At 44.9% G+C, this 14,909-nt stretch overlaps 1 protein-coding gene across 1 annotated transcript in view; it reads left to right on the forward strand.

The window, feature by feature from the left end:
• Positions 1-11,311: 11,311 nt before the first annotated feature.
• nfia (nuclear factor I/A) overlaps positions 11,312-14,909 on the forward strand; it is a 79,032-nt gene continuing 75,434 nt past the window's right edge. The window contains exon 1 of the mRNA XM_029499748.1: positions 11,312-12,039. Coding sequence (XP_029355608.1) covers positions 12,013-12,039 — 27 coding nt within the window. The 5' untranslated portion in view covers positions 11,312-12,012. The remainder of the gene's footprint in view (positions 12,040-14,909) is intronic.

Here is a 14,909-nt window from a genome sequence, read left to right on the forward strand (position 1 = left end):
CCCTGGCAATTGGCCGCCACCCTCTGCCGCCTTGGCGCTGTCGCCCCACGTTAGTCACACTGCGGGGAGACGGGGCCTGGCCTCCTGACTGCTGCCAAGGGCCACAAAAGGCTCAGTGCCGCTCAGTGGTAAGGTTCCTGCCCCCCCCCCCTCCCCAGGAGACAGTGACAGATCCACAGAATGAGAGTAGATGACAGGACGGAGGCAAGCGGTCAATTAAAGAGGCATCAGAGCAGGAAAGGCCGTGGCGTGATGATGATGGCTGGAAAGGAGGAGGAGAAGAGGCTACAGATTCAGGATGACAACACAACTATGCAACTACAAAACTACACAACTGTCTACCAGTCTGAGGTCAAGGTCTGGTGTCCATGGTGTTATTAGGTGGTCTCTGGGAGTGTCTGGAGGTCCCAGGTGCTCCCTGGGGGTCTCCTGAGGTCCCAGGTGCTCCCTGGACTAGATTTAGATTTCTTTTTCTTTTTTAGTTTATTCTAAAGGAAAAAATGAAAGATTAGAAAAATTGTTTCTAAAAATAAACAAATCTCAACAGTTGTTTGTTTTGTGCCTTGTTCTGTTTGGCTGGTTAGTTGTCCAGTAACAAATGAGCTCTGAGTCTGTTTAACGAAGCAGCTCACAAGTTTCTGATCAACCATCTTCGCTCTGTAATTGAAACTGTGATCAAATTGATTCCAACTGGGGGGGGGGGGCTGCACATCTGCGTGTGTGCATGTGTGTATGCATGTTGTCAGGTGAATTCCCTCCATTGTAAACACATGGAGCTGACAAAAGCAGCTGTCTGTCATAGGGTTCAGGACCTGGTCCAGATTAAGCCAGGTTTTATTAGATTCAGTTCAGAACAGCTCAGATCAGGGGAGATTTGTGATCGACACAGTTTAAACACAGGTTCAAACAGAACCTGATCAGAGGATCCTGAACTTGGCCAGTGGCTCCTGATCGACTGATGTGTTTTATTTGCTGGTTTCTGTTCTGTTCAGCAGTAAAGTCAGACATCAAACCAGTTTAAATGATAATAATCTCTAAAATCATTGTTTCATCCTTTATTGTGAGGGCTATAGATCCAAGAGGCCTGTAATGGAGCTGAAACTACACCCCTGTTAAAACAGGTGGGGCAAATAAAACTGCTCAGGGTAAGAAGGACACACAAATTTGAAATAAATCGCCGATGAAAATCCAAACAAAGAGTGGATTGCGTTTTACACTTTGACTGAGCCATCTCAACAAAAGAAGCGTCAAGCTTAGTCAAGACAAATGAGACAATGATCCACAACAAACAAAAACCAACACATACATATGATGAGGCGTCCACACACTGTGTAAACCCTCCTAGTCCGACTGGTTCTCAGACTGATTGTCTGGCAGAGGGGAGGCAGAGGGAGGACTTGAGGTGGGGGGCGTGGGTGGAAGTTTCTTTTTCTTTATTTATTTATTTTTTTTGGGATGGGGCTGTCTGGGGGGGGCAGCATATGCCGGGCCCTTTTGACAGCTTGACTATGTTCCCCATCATCTGGCCTGCAGGCGTCCTTCCTCTCAAAGAAGGCAGAATATTTTTTGGCTGCCCAGTCAGGTTGGTCCTGGTAAACCTGGTGTGCGTGGGCAATCTGCTGAGGGAAGAGCAGGCATTAATAATGTTTGTTTGTGTGTGTGTGTGTGTGTGTGTGTGAGAGAGAGAGAGAGACTGGTTTAGATATGTAAGACAGAAGAAGAAGAGCTGAAGAAGAATCTGAGGAGCTTGTCTCTTGTCAGGGTTGAACTCCGACCCCTCATTGCTTTCCCTTCAGCGCTTACCAGATATTTTCGTGAGCTTGTGTAATGTGAAATTTTTTCTCTCCCCAGCTGGATCCATAAACTGACACACACACACACAAACTCTCTCTCAGTGGGAGGCCGGAGGTGAGGGGAGATGGGAGGATTTTTTATTATCCGAATGCCGATGAACTGCTGACTTTACTCGTCCTCCATCCCTCCCAGCACTCTTTTACCTTAACCCTCTGGTCTGGATGCTGCGTTCACTGTCTGCACTGTCATGTCTTTTCTTCCTGTTTTATTTGAGTTCCAGTTAATATGTGAAATTTGGCTCTGAATGTCTGTATGATGGAATAAAGAATTAATCAGTTCTGCAAAAAATGAAGGGACCGTTTGGCCAAAGATAAACTAAAATTCCTTCACACTCTCAGCTCAGAGGAAGAGACTTGGTCCTGGTCCTGGTCTACAGTCAGGTCTGGCACTTTGGGCTGAAGTTGTATCCTCTATATTTTTTTGTTGTGAAACTCTCCACTTTGCGTTACTTTAACACGCAAAAAAACCCATTGTGAGTTTGTCCCTCTTGTTGAGAACACACAGTGTAGCAGTGTGAGCATCCACTTCTGTCTTTGTGTGGTTTGTACGGGCTGATTTGATCATGAGGAGCAACAGAACATGTGTGTGCGTGTGTCTTTGTGTGTGTGCATTGTTGGCAGGCGGTTGTGTGTCTCAGTCTTTGTGTGCAAACTTGAAATAGTTGGGGCGGTGCTGCTCTAAAAAATATTGTGTGATGGCATATGTGCCTAACACGTCGTACACATACACAGATACACAGATGCACACAGACACACACTGGCTCATCAATGAAAGTCGGTCAGAGGGTGGGGGGGTTCCGGCCTCTCCCCATGCTCTGCCAGGCCATCTGTTCCTCCTGCCTCCCTCTCACTACACAACTGCTTCCTGTTTCATCCTCGTCTTCTGCTGTAGCCACATATACACACATAGACACACACACACACAGGCAGACACTCACACTCGACGCAGACTTTAGAGGAAGAAAAGTTGTGTGTCGTCTAGGTTTGTTATCTGAGCGATTGTTTCTTGGCGCAGACGCTGGTTGCACGTTTTCATGTTTCCAGACGCCAAAGCAGAGCCCCACCCACACCGCCAAGGTCATCAACAAACAGAGACTCAACTTTTCTGTTTTTCTGCAATGAAAATGTCCCAAAAAACCAAAGTGAGAGCTGATTGGAAGTTGCGGCTCAGTCCAGATCTTGGAGTTGGTGTGGAGATTGATCCTAATCATGTATCTGACCCAAGTGGTTTGGTTCGATCTGTTCAGGTCTCAGTTATTGATGTGAGCTGTTGTCATGGAGACCAACCAGTTGAGTGTTGGTGTCAGTCTGTAGGAGTTTCAGTTTGAAGGTGTTGAAAGCTGAAGACCGGATCACCTGGTCCAACTCAGAGTGAAACCAAAGGACCACGACTACAGTCTGGTCTGGTCCAGTAAAACCTTGTGCCCTATTAATTCACTTAATTCAATTCATATTCAGAGACTGGGTTGATCCACTGTTTTTGTATTAAACCAAATTAGGATCTTAAACCTGAACCAAGACATGTAATGAGTGCATGAGCCCTGAAATGTTCAGGGTCAGCATGTTTCTTTGAGCTCTCCTCTGTGATGAGCATGTTGGACCGATTGTTTTAGGATCAATAGTAATCATTTTAACATTTAGCTGCTTGTTTCAACAACTACCCCTCAAACTTGTCTCTGATTTATTTTTGCCATTTTTTCCTCCATCTCTTCCTCCAGTTTCTGCATCGTCTCAGCTCTCAGATTTTAGTTTATTTCTTCCCAGTATCCTTCACTTTCACTTTCTTCTTTCCTTCCCTGGTTGGATTTTTTTTTTTTTTTTTTCATCTCTCCTTCTCTTTTGGTTTTCTGATCCACTTCAGTTGGCTGTCTGTCTCTCTTTATCCTTCTCTTTATGTCTTCTCGTCTCTCTTTCCCTCTCTGTCTCTCTGGTTGTGCAAGCAGACTTGGTTTCAGGCCCAGTGCTGTTGGCTTATCTCCAGCCTGGCAGCAGCTCAGTGGGAGCAGGTGGAGCCCCCATCCCCCATAACACACACACACACACACACACACACACACACACACTTTGAGGACCCACGGTATTTTTTAGCCGATCTTCGCCTTCAGTCCATCTCCATGGTGATGTCCATGTTTAGGTTTTGAACTTCTGCTCACGTCTGATTGGTTGTTGGGCTGTCAGAGATGTAGGATGGACCTCACGCTTAACACCCTCCTCTTCCTCTGTGACAAGGGTTTCCAACCCGTGGCACCGGAGCCGCATGGAGCCGCATGGCTCCCTGTGGCTTTGAGAAAATACTGTGAATAAATAATGGCTATTTAATTTCAATAAATTTTATTCTGTTTAGCTATATTTTCCACGTAATAGTTCTGATTCTGGAGATTTAGGTGATCTTGTAGCATTGAAATAAAACACTTTTTAATATTTTGTCAATCAAAGTATGCTTCCCGCCTTTTCTGTGTCACATGTTGCCAAGAAGTGGGAGTCTTATTTTGAGCTCTTGGCCCCTGATAAGCTAACCATGGATATGACCCCCCCTCCCAAAAAAGTTCCTGAGGAAAATACAACATAGTTCTTTTATTTCATAAATGCAACAAACTACAGTGCTTATATAAGCATAACTGTAATGAAACTATATTCATTGTAGCAGTCAAATAGGTTTTGTGGCTTCAGGTGGGTTTAATTTGGTGCCAATTGCTCCAAAATACTGAATACTGAATACTTAATACAGAAAGTTGCTGACCCGTGGTCAGTGATGTGGCACAGTTTCTTCTGTCATGCGCGGGATCTCACATTAGTTGTCATCTCTCTCAGAGTAGGTGTGTTGTCTAGTTCTACGAAGGTGTAGCTCTTTGTAAACTGCAAAGATCAAACCGGAGTGAAACTTTTCTCAACACTGACATCAATGGACCAATCCGCTGACAGCAACTAATTTCATTATCAGTACAACGAATCCTGAGATATGTTGGACCAGGAAGTGGTGCTCTTTGCAAACTTCTGCTGTTCAATTATTTAAGATGGAACTCAGTCAAATTTGTGTTTCTCAGAATGTATTTAAACACACTGCGAGTTAAGAAAATGACTGCTTCAAAAACACAAATCTCATTTTTGTTGAGAAATTAGGACAACAAGGAGTGTCGTAGAAGATTTTGGTGTTGTCATGGTAACTGCTGATTGGGGTGGGGTGAGCTGTGGTGTTAACATTGGCAGGTTTATGCGAAGAGCCATCACCTGTGTTTGTGTATGTGTGTTGAGGGAAGTAAAGCAGGTAGGGCCTGACACTCTCTCTCAGATTTCCAGGCAGTCTTCTGACTTTTAAAACATTTTGGAGATGTTCTGACGTCAGAAAAACGTCTGATCGGCGTCCTGAACTTTATCACAGTTGCTGGTATTCACTCCCTAATGTGATGGATGGATGAATAAATGCATGAATGGATGGGTTGATTGAACAATGGATGAGGAACTGTAAATGTTTTCTCGCTAAATTGCTTTGAGTTACTTTAATGTTATAAAGTAATTCATAATTAATTAATAGAATTTGTTTCCATTTTCCCTAAACATCAGATTGGTGGAGATTTTATTATCAATTAAAACATGTCTGAGTGGAAAACAGAAGAGCTGCAGATTTAATTATTTTTTAAAATAAAATAAAAATGTTTCAGAACAGACAATAATGAAGCTTTGTGCTTCAAAGACAGGTCAGATCAGATCATTATTTCATATTTTATTAAATGGAAATTATATGGGGAAAAATAATACACAAAAACTGACTCATCAGAAAATTTATCAGAATTAATTACAATAAGTCCTTGTAAACATACTTTCAGAAAGTAAAAAGAAGAAATGATATAGAATTAAAGGAAATAATGGAGCAGAAATAAATATTTTGACAAAAGTAAAACAGATGTTATTCACTGAATAGGGATTATTAATGGGAAAGATTTAAAGACACTTTCAGTTTAAGTTAAAATGATGAAGAAGTAAATTTACTGCATTTCTGTGACTACAATATCTGTCAGATATTATTAAATTGACAGAGTGTCGCAAAGTGTGTTTTGACTTCAATCTTAAATGTATTTTTTTTTTTTTTGTATTTCAAATTTATATTTGAAGAAATGTGTTTTTACATGAACCGATTTTTTTGTCTGCATTAGTCCTCATAGTTAACACCTAAACAGATTATTTTAAAGTGTCTGTTTTTCTCTTAGAGGATTAAATTGATTTCTTTTGTTTAATAAGATAATTCATAATCATTCAGTTCATATTTCACCTCCAGTCTTTCCTGACCCTTCTTGGTTTGTTGGACTCTGAAGCTGCAGTTTCAGTTTGTTTCCTCTAGATGGAGCCTCAGGATGATTTACTGACTCTCTGAGCTCAGTTCACTTTGAACGCGCGCACGCACGCACGCACGCACACACACACACACGCACGCACACACACACACACACACACACACACACACACACACACACACTGACCTAACTAGTTTTACAGGACGATTGTGTTCCTATTTTAACTGGGCTTTTGAATACTCTGGGTCACTTCCTGGTAACAGAGACCTGGATGATTCATTTTGTCTGAAGACCTGGTCCTGGTTGTGAAATTAGCTATATTTTAAATGATGTTCACAAGTGAGTTCATTAGAAATAAACCAGTGATGTCAAAAACACAGCACACAGATGATGTTTTGAATGTGCTCTATGAGTAAACCTAATGTCTTTGGAAAGAACTCCACACAGAGAGGCCCCAGGCAGGGAACCAAACCCTGGACCCTTTCATTGTGGCGCAACAGCGCTAACCGCTATGCTACTGTACTGACCATCACAAGACGGTATTCTAAAATGCAACAGAATTGAGGTAATCACAGTCATCACACAAAACTAAATCCTGCGAGATTTAATGGAGGCTCCAGGTGGGCAGTGCTCAAGTGTGGCTGAGGGCATTGACTGCTTTGTTGTGACATCACAAAGTTCCTTATTCCTGACGGCTGCTTTTAGGGCTCAGTTGAATACAGGCTGTGAGAATTTCTCTTATGACTGAGACCTTTCACACTGGCTTTATTAATATAGCCCAGTGATTTATAATCAAAGACCACATGGACGACTAACTCTTGACTGTATGGAGTCAGTCAGTCACTGTCTGTTAGCTCAACAAAAAGAATCTGAAACCTGATCCCTCATGTGATCAGTCTCTGGTTTCCCATTGGTGTGAATCAGCTCCTCTCTGAAGCCGTCGAGTTCGCCGTCCTGCTGTGAGCGAGTAATTCATGATTACATATAAAGATTATTGATCATATTGAAAACCCAATTTAATTGCTGTAATCTAATTACCATCTCTTTGTTTTGACCTTCAGTGTTGGGACGTTGTTTAGCCAGCTAATAAGGTGCAGCGGCGGCTCAGAATTATTTGAGCGAAGTAAATCTGCAGATTGTCGTGTTAAATCACAACAGCCGTCCCTCTATTAACATAAAAGCTTCTGTTCATTAACCCCAGACGACTTGCCGCTCCCCCGGCCCGGGAGGATGGGAACCTGCAGAGGAAGGGATCAGTTCAGGTCAACACAACGTGCAGGTTTTTTTTTTATTTCGACAGCCTCAAATAAACAGGTGAAGACAAAGCGGATCAGATTTACAATATTTCACTTTAATCTGGAGAATAATGAGAAGAGTTTGGTGGAGGAGCTTCTTGTTTTGACTGGAAACGGGCTGAAAGTTGAAATTATTTCTTCTTGGCTGACCCCTTCATAAGACCTGGTGGATTAGTTTGACGACCAACAACTTGTGTAGCTGATCTAGTCATTCTGGTCGCGGTCCTCTCCATGAATCCACCTCTAAAACCCTGAGCTCAGTGCGCTTCATGACCGGGTCCAAAGTTCATTTCTTTCAAGTGGATCCTGCATGATCCAAGGGAGCACTCCAGAGATGAAAGCAATCAGGAAAGACTCAATTAGTGATCAACCAAACCGGCTCATTTTTTTTAAGTCTAAAAGCAGCAGCTTTAGACCCCCACCCCCCAAGTCCTGCTGCTGTGGTTTTAAAATGTAATATTTAAAATAAAAATAGGAGCGTTTGAGTTCAGGAACTTTGGGTCACATGACATGGGCTTCATCAGCAGGTGGAGTCTGACTGATGAAGACCATGTGCTCAAACTCCAGAATAGGACTTTGAGATGAACGTGTTTCCAGTGACCTTTGAACCTCGAGTCCAACCGTGACACGTGAGAACCAGGACCTGGTCTTGTTGGAAGTTTTGGCATATTCCGAATTTTCCAGGGGAATCGGACCAGTCAGAGTCCCGGACTGTGCGGAATTCAGGTCTGTGAGCGGCGGCCGGAGAAGCTAATGGTCCGGCCGGTGCGCTTCGGTCCGCTTTCCGGCATTTCTGCACCAACAGCGCTTTATCTCCTCCTGCCGTCGCTCCCGGATGCTCGGCCGTTCAGGACCGGGATTCAGCAAAACTCACCACAGGCACGAAGACACGTGCAGTGGCCGTTTATGCAGAGAGCCGGGCCGTGCACCTCCTGCTCGCCCATCGGAGCGTCCCGTCCTGGGCTCAGGGAGGGAGCGCTCCCCGGCGCCCCTAGCCGGAGCGGGTTATGTGGAAAAAGAGAAGGAGGAAGGGAGGGGGAGCTGCGGAGACAAACAAACAAACAAGAGGAGACTGACTGAAATTACGCAACTTCTGCAAAGTCTGTGACACGAGCCCAACAAACAAACAAACAAACAAACAAAAAAGATACAGACAGAGCGGGGTGGGGGCGCAGTCGCGTCTCCGGAGCCGTCCTCCGGATTTTTCGTCCTGGTCCTGCTCATCTGGGACTCTGACGCACATGGAGGTGTGAAGTTTTCTCAGCTGCGCCTTCAGACAGGAGATGGTATGAGTCTATAATCTATAATCACTCTTCTGTCATCGATTATAGTCTGATGCTGCGGCAGAGCGGCTCATTGTCACTCATGTTTATGTTGTCAACAGTCAAAGGGAGATTGTGTGTTTTTAAAGTGGATGCAGTGAAGGGGGGGGGGGGGGGGGGGGGGGGGGCGTCCTCGAGTGCGCGTGCACGACGGATCTTTTTTTGCTTCTTTAATTTGTTGCTCAATCAGAAAAGAGCCTGACGTTCAAATTCCTATGTTTCGTCCAATTGGAGCTCAGTCGGAGAGCTGGGTGATGACGTGGCGCCTCCTGATTGACTTATGCAGTGTGGAGTTCATGTTCGCGCATAACGATGGTGTTAAAGAAATCTACACTGTGTGAGAGAGAGAGAGAGTGTGTGTGTGTGTGTGTGTGTGTGTGTGTGTGCGCGCGCGTGTGTATATGTTGACACTCATTAAATTCATTGTGTTTTTAGATCCTTTGTCATTAACCCCCCCAAACTCCAGGTCAATCTGTCAGTTTTCTGTTGTTTTTATATTCTAAATTAAAATCATTTCCATGAATCCTGCAAGAGGTTTAATCTCCCACATAGCTGACGAAACATTTCATGATGTGTGCGTGTTATTGTTGGACCATTCCGTCTATTCTGGGATTTGTTGGGTCTGTTTAGATAATTCTGTAAAGAGTTTGGTCTGGACCTGCTCTGTGTAAAGAGCCTTAATGTGAACGTGTCGTGGTTTGCATTATATTAAATTTAGATTGATAAAATGTTTATAGTGTTGCTATTATAACGGACCAATTCTACTTTATTTATCAGTTTGTTTATTTAATGGCATCTTTATTTGCCTAAGTAGAGATGTAATCATGCTGACTTACTGGTGCTTAACATCCTCTAAGGTTGCATTGTGTCTCTGGGCTTCAGAGTGCGTCCATGCTGAGGTGATCAGAATTGTGTTGTTGTGTGTTTGTGATGCTAGACAGAGTGAGGTGGCTGCGCTGGGTCTCAGAGTCACAGAGGTGTTTTTACCTCTCCAGGCTCACTGTGTCTTTGATTTATTGAAGCTTTAATGGTCCTACAGGGACATTTAGAGCGTCTGTGGCTTCACGCAGCCATTATTGAATGTTGTGGTGGCTCCTATAGAATCTCTCCAGACTAATATTCTTATCCAGCTTTTTATTGACTGTCTGTGGTTTTCAGATGTGACTTTATGGCTCCTTAGTGTTTCTCTGCGCTGTGCTGCAGTGTCACAATTTTACATCTGAGCGCTCCTATCATATCACCCAGTTCGCCAGAGACTGGAACACCTTCACACCAGTAGGCCCAGACCAGGATCAGGATCAGCCTCTCAGACACTTTTAACTGACTAAATCACATTTAACATTTACATTTTACTTTTGAAAAGACTTTCTACTTCTTCTCTGTGTTGCTTCGATAGCTCATTAATGTACTGTGGTTGATTTTAATGTCTCAGTACCAGATGCAGCTTTAATATTCTCCCGCTGTCGTTCTCGCTGTTCTCATTTATGATCAGAAAAGAAAAAGAAACTAAATTGAATTCTTCATCAAATTGTCAGATCAGACATGAAACCCTTAGTGAAAGAGAAATAAAGTATTAGAGTATTTTAAAGTAAATAAAGTTCATCTATCAGTGGAAATAAAAAGGACACATCACATCATAAAACAAATAAAACAAAGACAACAGCAGAGGTCAGGGGTCATTGCAGCTTCATGTGACTTACTGAGCTGATAGTCGATGTTTCCGTGTGGAACCAGTTTAGCCCGAAAAGTATCGAAAATAATTATAATGATAATGAATACTATTAATAACTAATAATAGATGTTGTGCTGGATCCTTCTGATCTGAACGGTAATTAAAAGGACTGGATCCTATCTGACCTCCGGAACCTGGACACTGTCCTTGGCTCCTGCTGCCGTGGTGTCCGTCGATACGAGCTGTCGCTTATCCGGCAGAGCAGATCGGGACTCGCGGCGACTTCCAGTCAGAAGTTGTGCCGGACCAGCCGGGAGCTCGGATCCTGGACCCAGAGCTGCTGGTGGATCCGCCTCCTCTTCCTCCCGCACAAGGAAAGTAGATATTACTCCACAGACGTCGTTTCCCGCCGGCAGGTTCATGTGGCAAAATCAGATGGCTGTGAAATTTCCATCGACATTAAACTGATCAATAGTTTTCATCCCGATCAGTGTCATCCGAATATCCTCATGAGTGGTGAGGTCTCGGGAGAATTTTGCTGCGCGCGCGCGCCCACTCGCACGCGCACAGCAGCGGCATCACTGATTCGACTTGTGAAAGTGCGCGCGGAGGATCGATCCTCCTTTGTGATCAATATCTGAGTGTGATCAGTTCAGGCTCTGCAGGGTCAGTGCGCACAGCCCGCGGCCACACAGATGCGCGCACTCAAACGGACACACACACAGACGCAGTCCGGCGGCGGAGCGCGAAGTCCCGGTGCTGGGAGCGGCAGACAGGCTGGGCCGAGGAGCGGGGAGGTGGCGCTCGTCTCTGCGTCCGGGACAGTCTCTCTCTCTCTCACTCTCTCTCTCCTCCGTCTCCTCCTGCTGGAGATAAATTAACGGAAAGCAGCTGTCGGCTGTCTCAGAGGCGAGGCGGCCGACTGGCAGCTCAGGGATCCCGCTTTGCCTTCTTTTCCTTCCTCCTCGCCAGAGCTCATTTCCCGGGACTCCGTCGCCGCTGCCGCCGCAGCGCAGCCTCCGTCCCGAGCACCGAGGAGCCGCATCGCCTCACGCGGGCCACAGCGCGCCGCAGGACGGACGGACATGATACCGAGGTCCGCCGGTGGACGTGGATCTCCGGCGCTTTGAAATGCAGTTTCGGGACGTTGTGGAGGTTTTGCATCGCCCCCCTCCCCAGCAGCGACACTGCACCGGGCTGCCCTGAAAACACTTTCCTCTTCTAACGGGACTTTTCCCCGGCCGGAGATGGTCCTGGGGTCCGGGCTGAAAGTTGCGCGCTCCCCGGCGGAGGGCCTCCGGTCCGGACAGTATTTGTAACCCGAGGCGGGGTCAAAGTTCAGCCCTGGTTGGAAATGTGAAAGCGAAGGGGTCAAAGGAGGGCTCTATTACCCCCCCTCCCCTCACTCCGTCTCTCCTTTTTCTGTTCTTTCCTTTTTTTGCACACATACACGCCACGCACACGCACGTGCACACACACAGTCTGGGGTTACAGTAACCACCACACACACACACACACACACACACACACACACACACACACACACACCTTCCAGATCTAAGATTAGATCTTTAGATCAACATGTATTCTCCGCTATGTCTGACACAGGTGAGTCTCCTTTAAAACTTTTTGGCTTAAGTTAAGGGTGTTTGTTTGCAGCCCCCCTCCCCCCTGCGCGCTTCTATAGACGGTGGACTGTGCTGTGGGGGCCGTATGGAGCCTATAGACCGGTCCTTACAGTCCGGGGCTGCGGCTCCTCTGCCCTCATTGCGGCCGCCTCCAAAACTTCCTTGACCGGACTTTCAGTCATTCTGCGGCCGGCGGGACGGAGTGAGTTCCTCTGCCCCGGCTCTCCCCTCGCTCACCGCAGCACTTGCTCGGTTGTTTTTGGCGGGGTCGTCCCTGCCCCGTTTCCGCAGACTCACCGACACATTTACCGCAAAAAGGGGAAGTTTCCGATTGTTTCAGTTTTCTCTGCCCCAAACAGTCCAAGTGCGGCTCCGGACCTTAGATCAACTTACAGGCGAGGGGTTTTACAGCAGGGGTGGTTTCTGTCGTGCCGTTTGCGGAGGAGGCTTCAGATCTGGAGTGTTTCTGTGCAAACGGACGTTGTCAGCAGGGAGCGCGTTGGGGGGTCAGACTTCTTCACCAGGTCCAGGTCTGTATAACCGTACCGGACCTGGTGTCGGGCCTAACAGAGGAACTTTTGACCTGTGTGTGTTTGTGCAGGAAAAAATACACACCAACGTTAGTGTGTGTGTGTGACCTGAGGTGACACAGTGGAGCTGCAGCTGTTATAAACCACAACCAGCAGACCTGGTCCCGACAAAACCACATCCAAACCTGCAGACCACAATCTGGACAGGAAGTCATCCATCAGTCTCCTGTCGTCCCCCTAAAACAAACAATTTTTTTTCATCATCACCATAAATTCGGCCCAATTTGTGCTTTATAAATCCTGCAAGGTTGTGTTCAGGGCCGCAGGTTAAAGTAGGATTTAAAAAAATGTAATTTTATTATTATTAATAGTAGTATTATTTTGGGTGTGACCTCATGTAGATTTTTATTGCCGGTTGCTTTTTCCTCATGTTGGTAATTGCTTCCTTCATTTGATGAAATTAATTAAATGAAATCTAAACTATAAAATGAATAAAATGACTGAATCAAAATCAAAGTGATCAAATTAATTGTCATGTCAACAAATATTTAAATTGATCCTATTATTAGAAATGAATTTGATTTTGAGGAGCCACTTGAAACGAAAAGGAACTGTGATATTTTAATGTTTATCACTCTTCTTCATTATTTTCCTGAAATAACAGAATTTACTGATAGTAAATTAAATAAATATATAATTTATAAAGGATGTGATGTATTGATCCTGGTGGAGATGATTCAATCTCAGATCATAAGCTTTTTTTCTGATCTTTGTCATAGCTAAGCCCCCCCCCCACCCCCTTTTAAAAAAAAAAAAAAAAAAAAAGAACCCACAGAGAAAAGGAAATCCTGGAGCTTCTCGGCTTTCTGGGTGAATCTTTCGTCTGTTACATTTGAAGACGATCTGAAACTGCAGGAACAAACACAAGCTTTAAGGTTAATCTGATTATCGGGCAGTAAAACCAATAATCAGCAGAGACAAATCCTGATCACTTAGGGTCTGAACTCATGTGCTGCCTTTTCTTCATTTGGCAGATGCTTGCTTTGCTCATTTATATGACCTTTTTTTTTTATTTAGAATGAATTAATTTAAGGCATTTTAAATATTTTTGCACCGCTGAACAGGAGCGTGTGACTGTGGCGTAAAAAAGAATAAAGGATGATTCTTCCTTTAAAGGTGACTTTTGAGCCAGAGCATCATTAGTGTTGTAAAGCTTCCCTTCCTTATTTTCAGCTGAAACTTCAGATTTAAAATAAAATGAACGTTGAGTTTTCGCCGCAACGTTTTCTTCAGGCATCTGTGTCTGTTTTCGCCTACGGAGGGCGCTATGACTCAAACGCCAACGTTTTTGGGATTTATTGACTTTTTGGCAAACTCTGATCATAAATATCAGAGCAGAGTTCATGTTTCTGAGGGAATGGGGATGTTTTTCTGTGGTTTGGTGGATTCATTGTCTGGTTTTTGGGGGTTTTTAGTGACTGTGAGGAAGCAGAGAAATTACAAATACAGAAGTGGACAAAGAACCAGTTTTGTTCCACAGATTGATGACAAATAAACATTTTTTAAAAATCTTTTAATATTTGAAACCAGAGACTTTTCTGTTCGTTGACCGTCGAGCTTAGCAAATGTTCCTGTTTTTCAGAATCTAAATGAGGATGAACCGTTAAAGCTACTTGTCCTGACATGCTTGTGTCTCAGCCAACGGTTCAGGATCTGTAGTTTTTGCTTTAGCTCTCTGTTGTGGTGGGCTGGGGGTTCCTAATGAAGACCTGGTCTGGTTTTAGCCCCAGCTCTTGGCTCTGATTCGTTTGTCGCTTAGTTCCTGTTTGTCTATTTACAGACATCTGAATCTGGTTTGTCTAAATCTCCCTCCTCAGTGTTTGGCACTGTCTTTCTCCTCCTCCTCCTCTTCTTTCTCTGTCAGCAGCCCTTGATGAGGAAGCCTCTGCGGCCTGGTGAGGCCTTGCTGGCGAGCCGCTGAGCCCGAGCGACACGCCGATAATTCCCTCAGTGTGTTGGTGTGGGTGTCAATGGACTGGGGGGAAGGTGGGAGGGAGACAGAGAGGATTACCATTATTGCTCCCCTAAATGACTGTTATTCAGGGGGGTGTTGTTACAGGCCTGTTATTTGGAGCCCAATACATTTGTGACCAAGGTGCAGAGGTGGAACGTGTAAGCCCCAGTCCGGCTCCCAGACCCTCAGACTCCCCTCGCAAGTTTAGAAACGCTGATTTCCTCGCAGGGAAAAAAGAATGACCCCAAAAAGAGAGTAAGAAAGAGCCCCAGGGAGCTGCGTCCAACACCCGCTGTAAACTCTCCT

Source organism: Echeneis naucrates, chromosome 4 (assembly GCF_900963305.1).
Source record: "Echeneis naucrates chromosome 4, fEcheNa1.1, whole genome shotgun sequence".
In the NCBI taxonomy this organism is placed as follows: Eukaryota; Metazoa; Chordata; class Actinopteri; order Carangiformes; family Echeneidae; genus Echeneis; species Echeneis naucrates.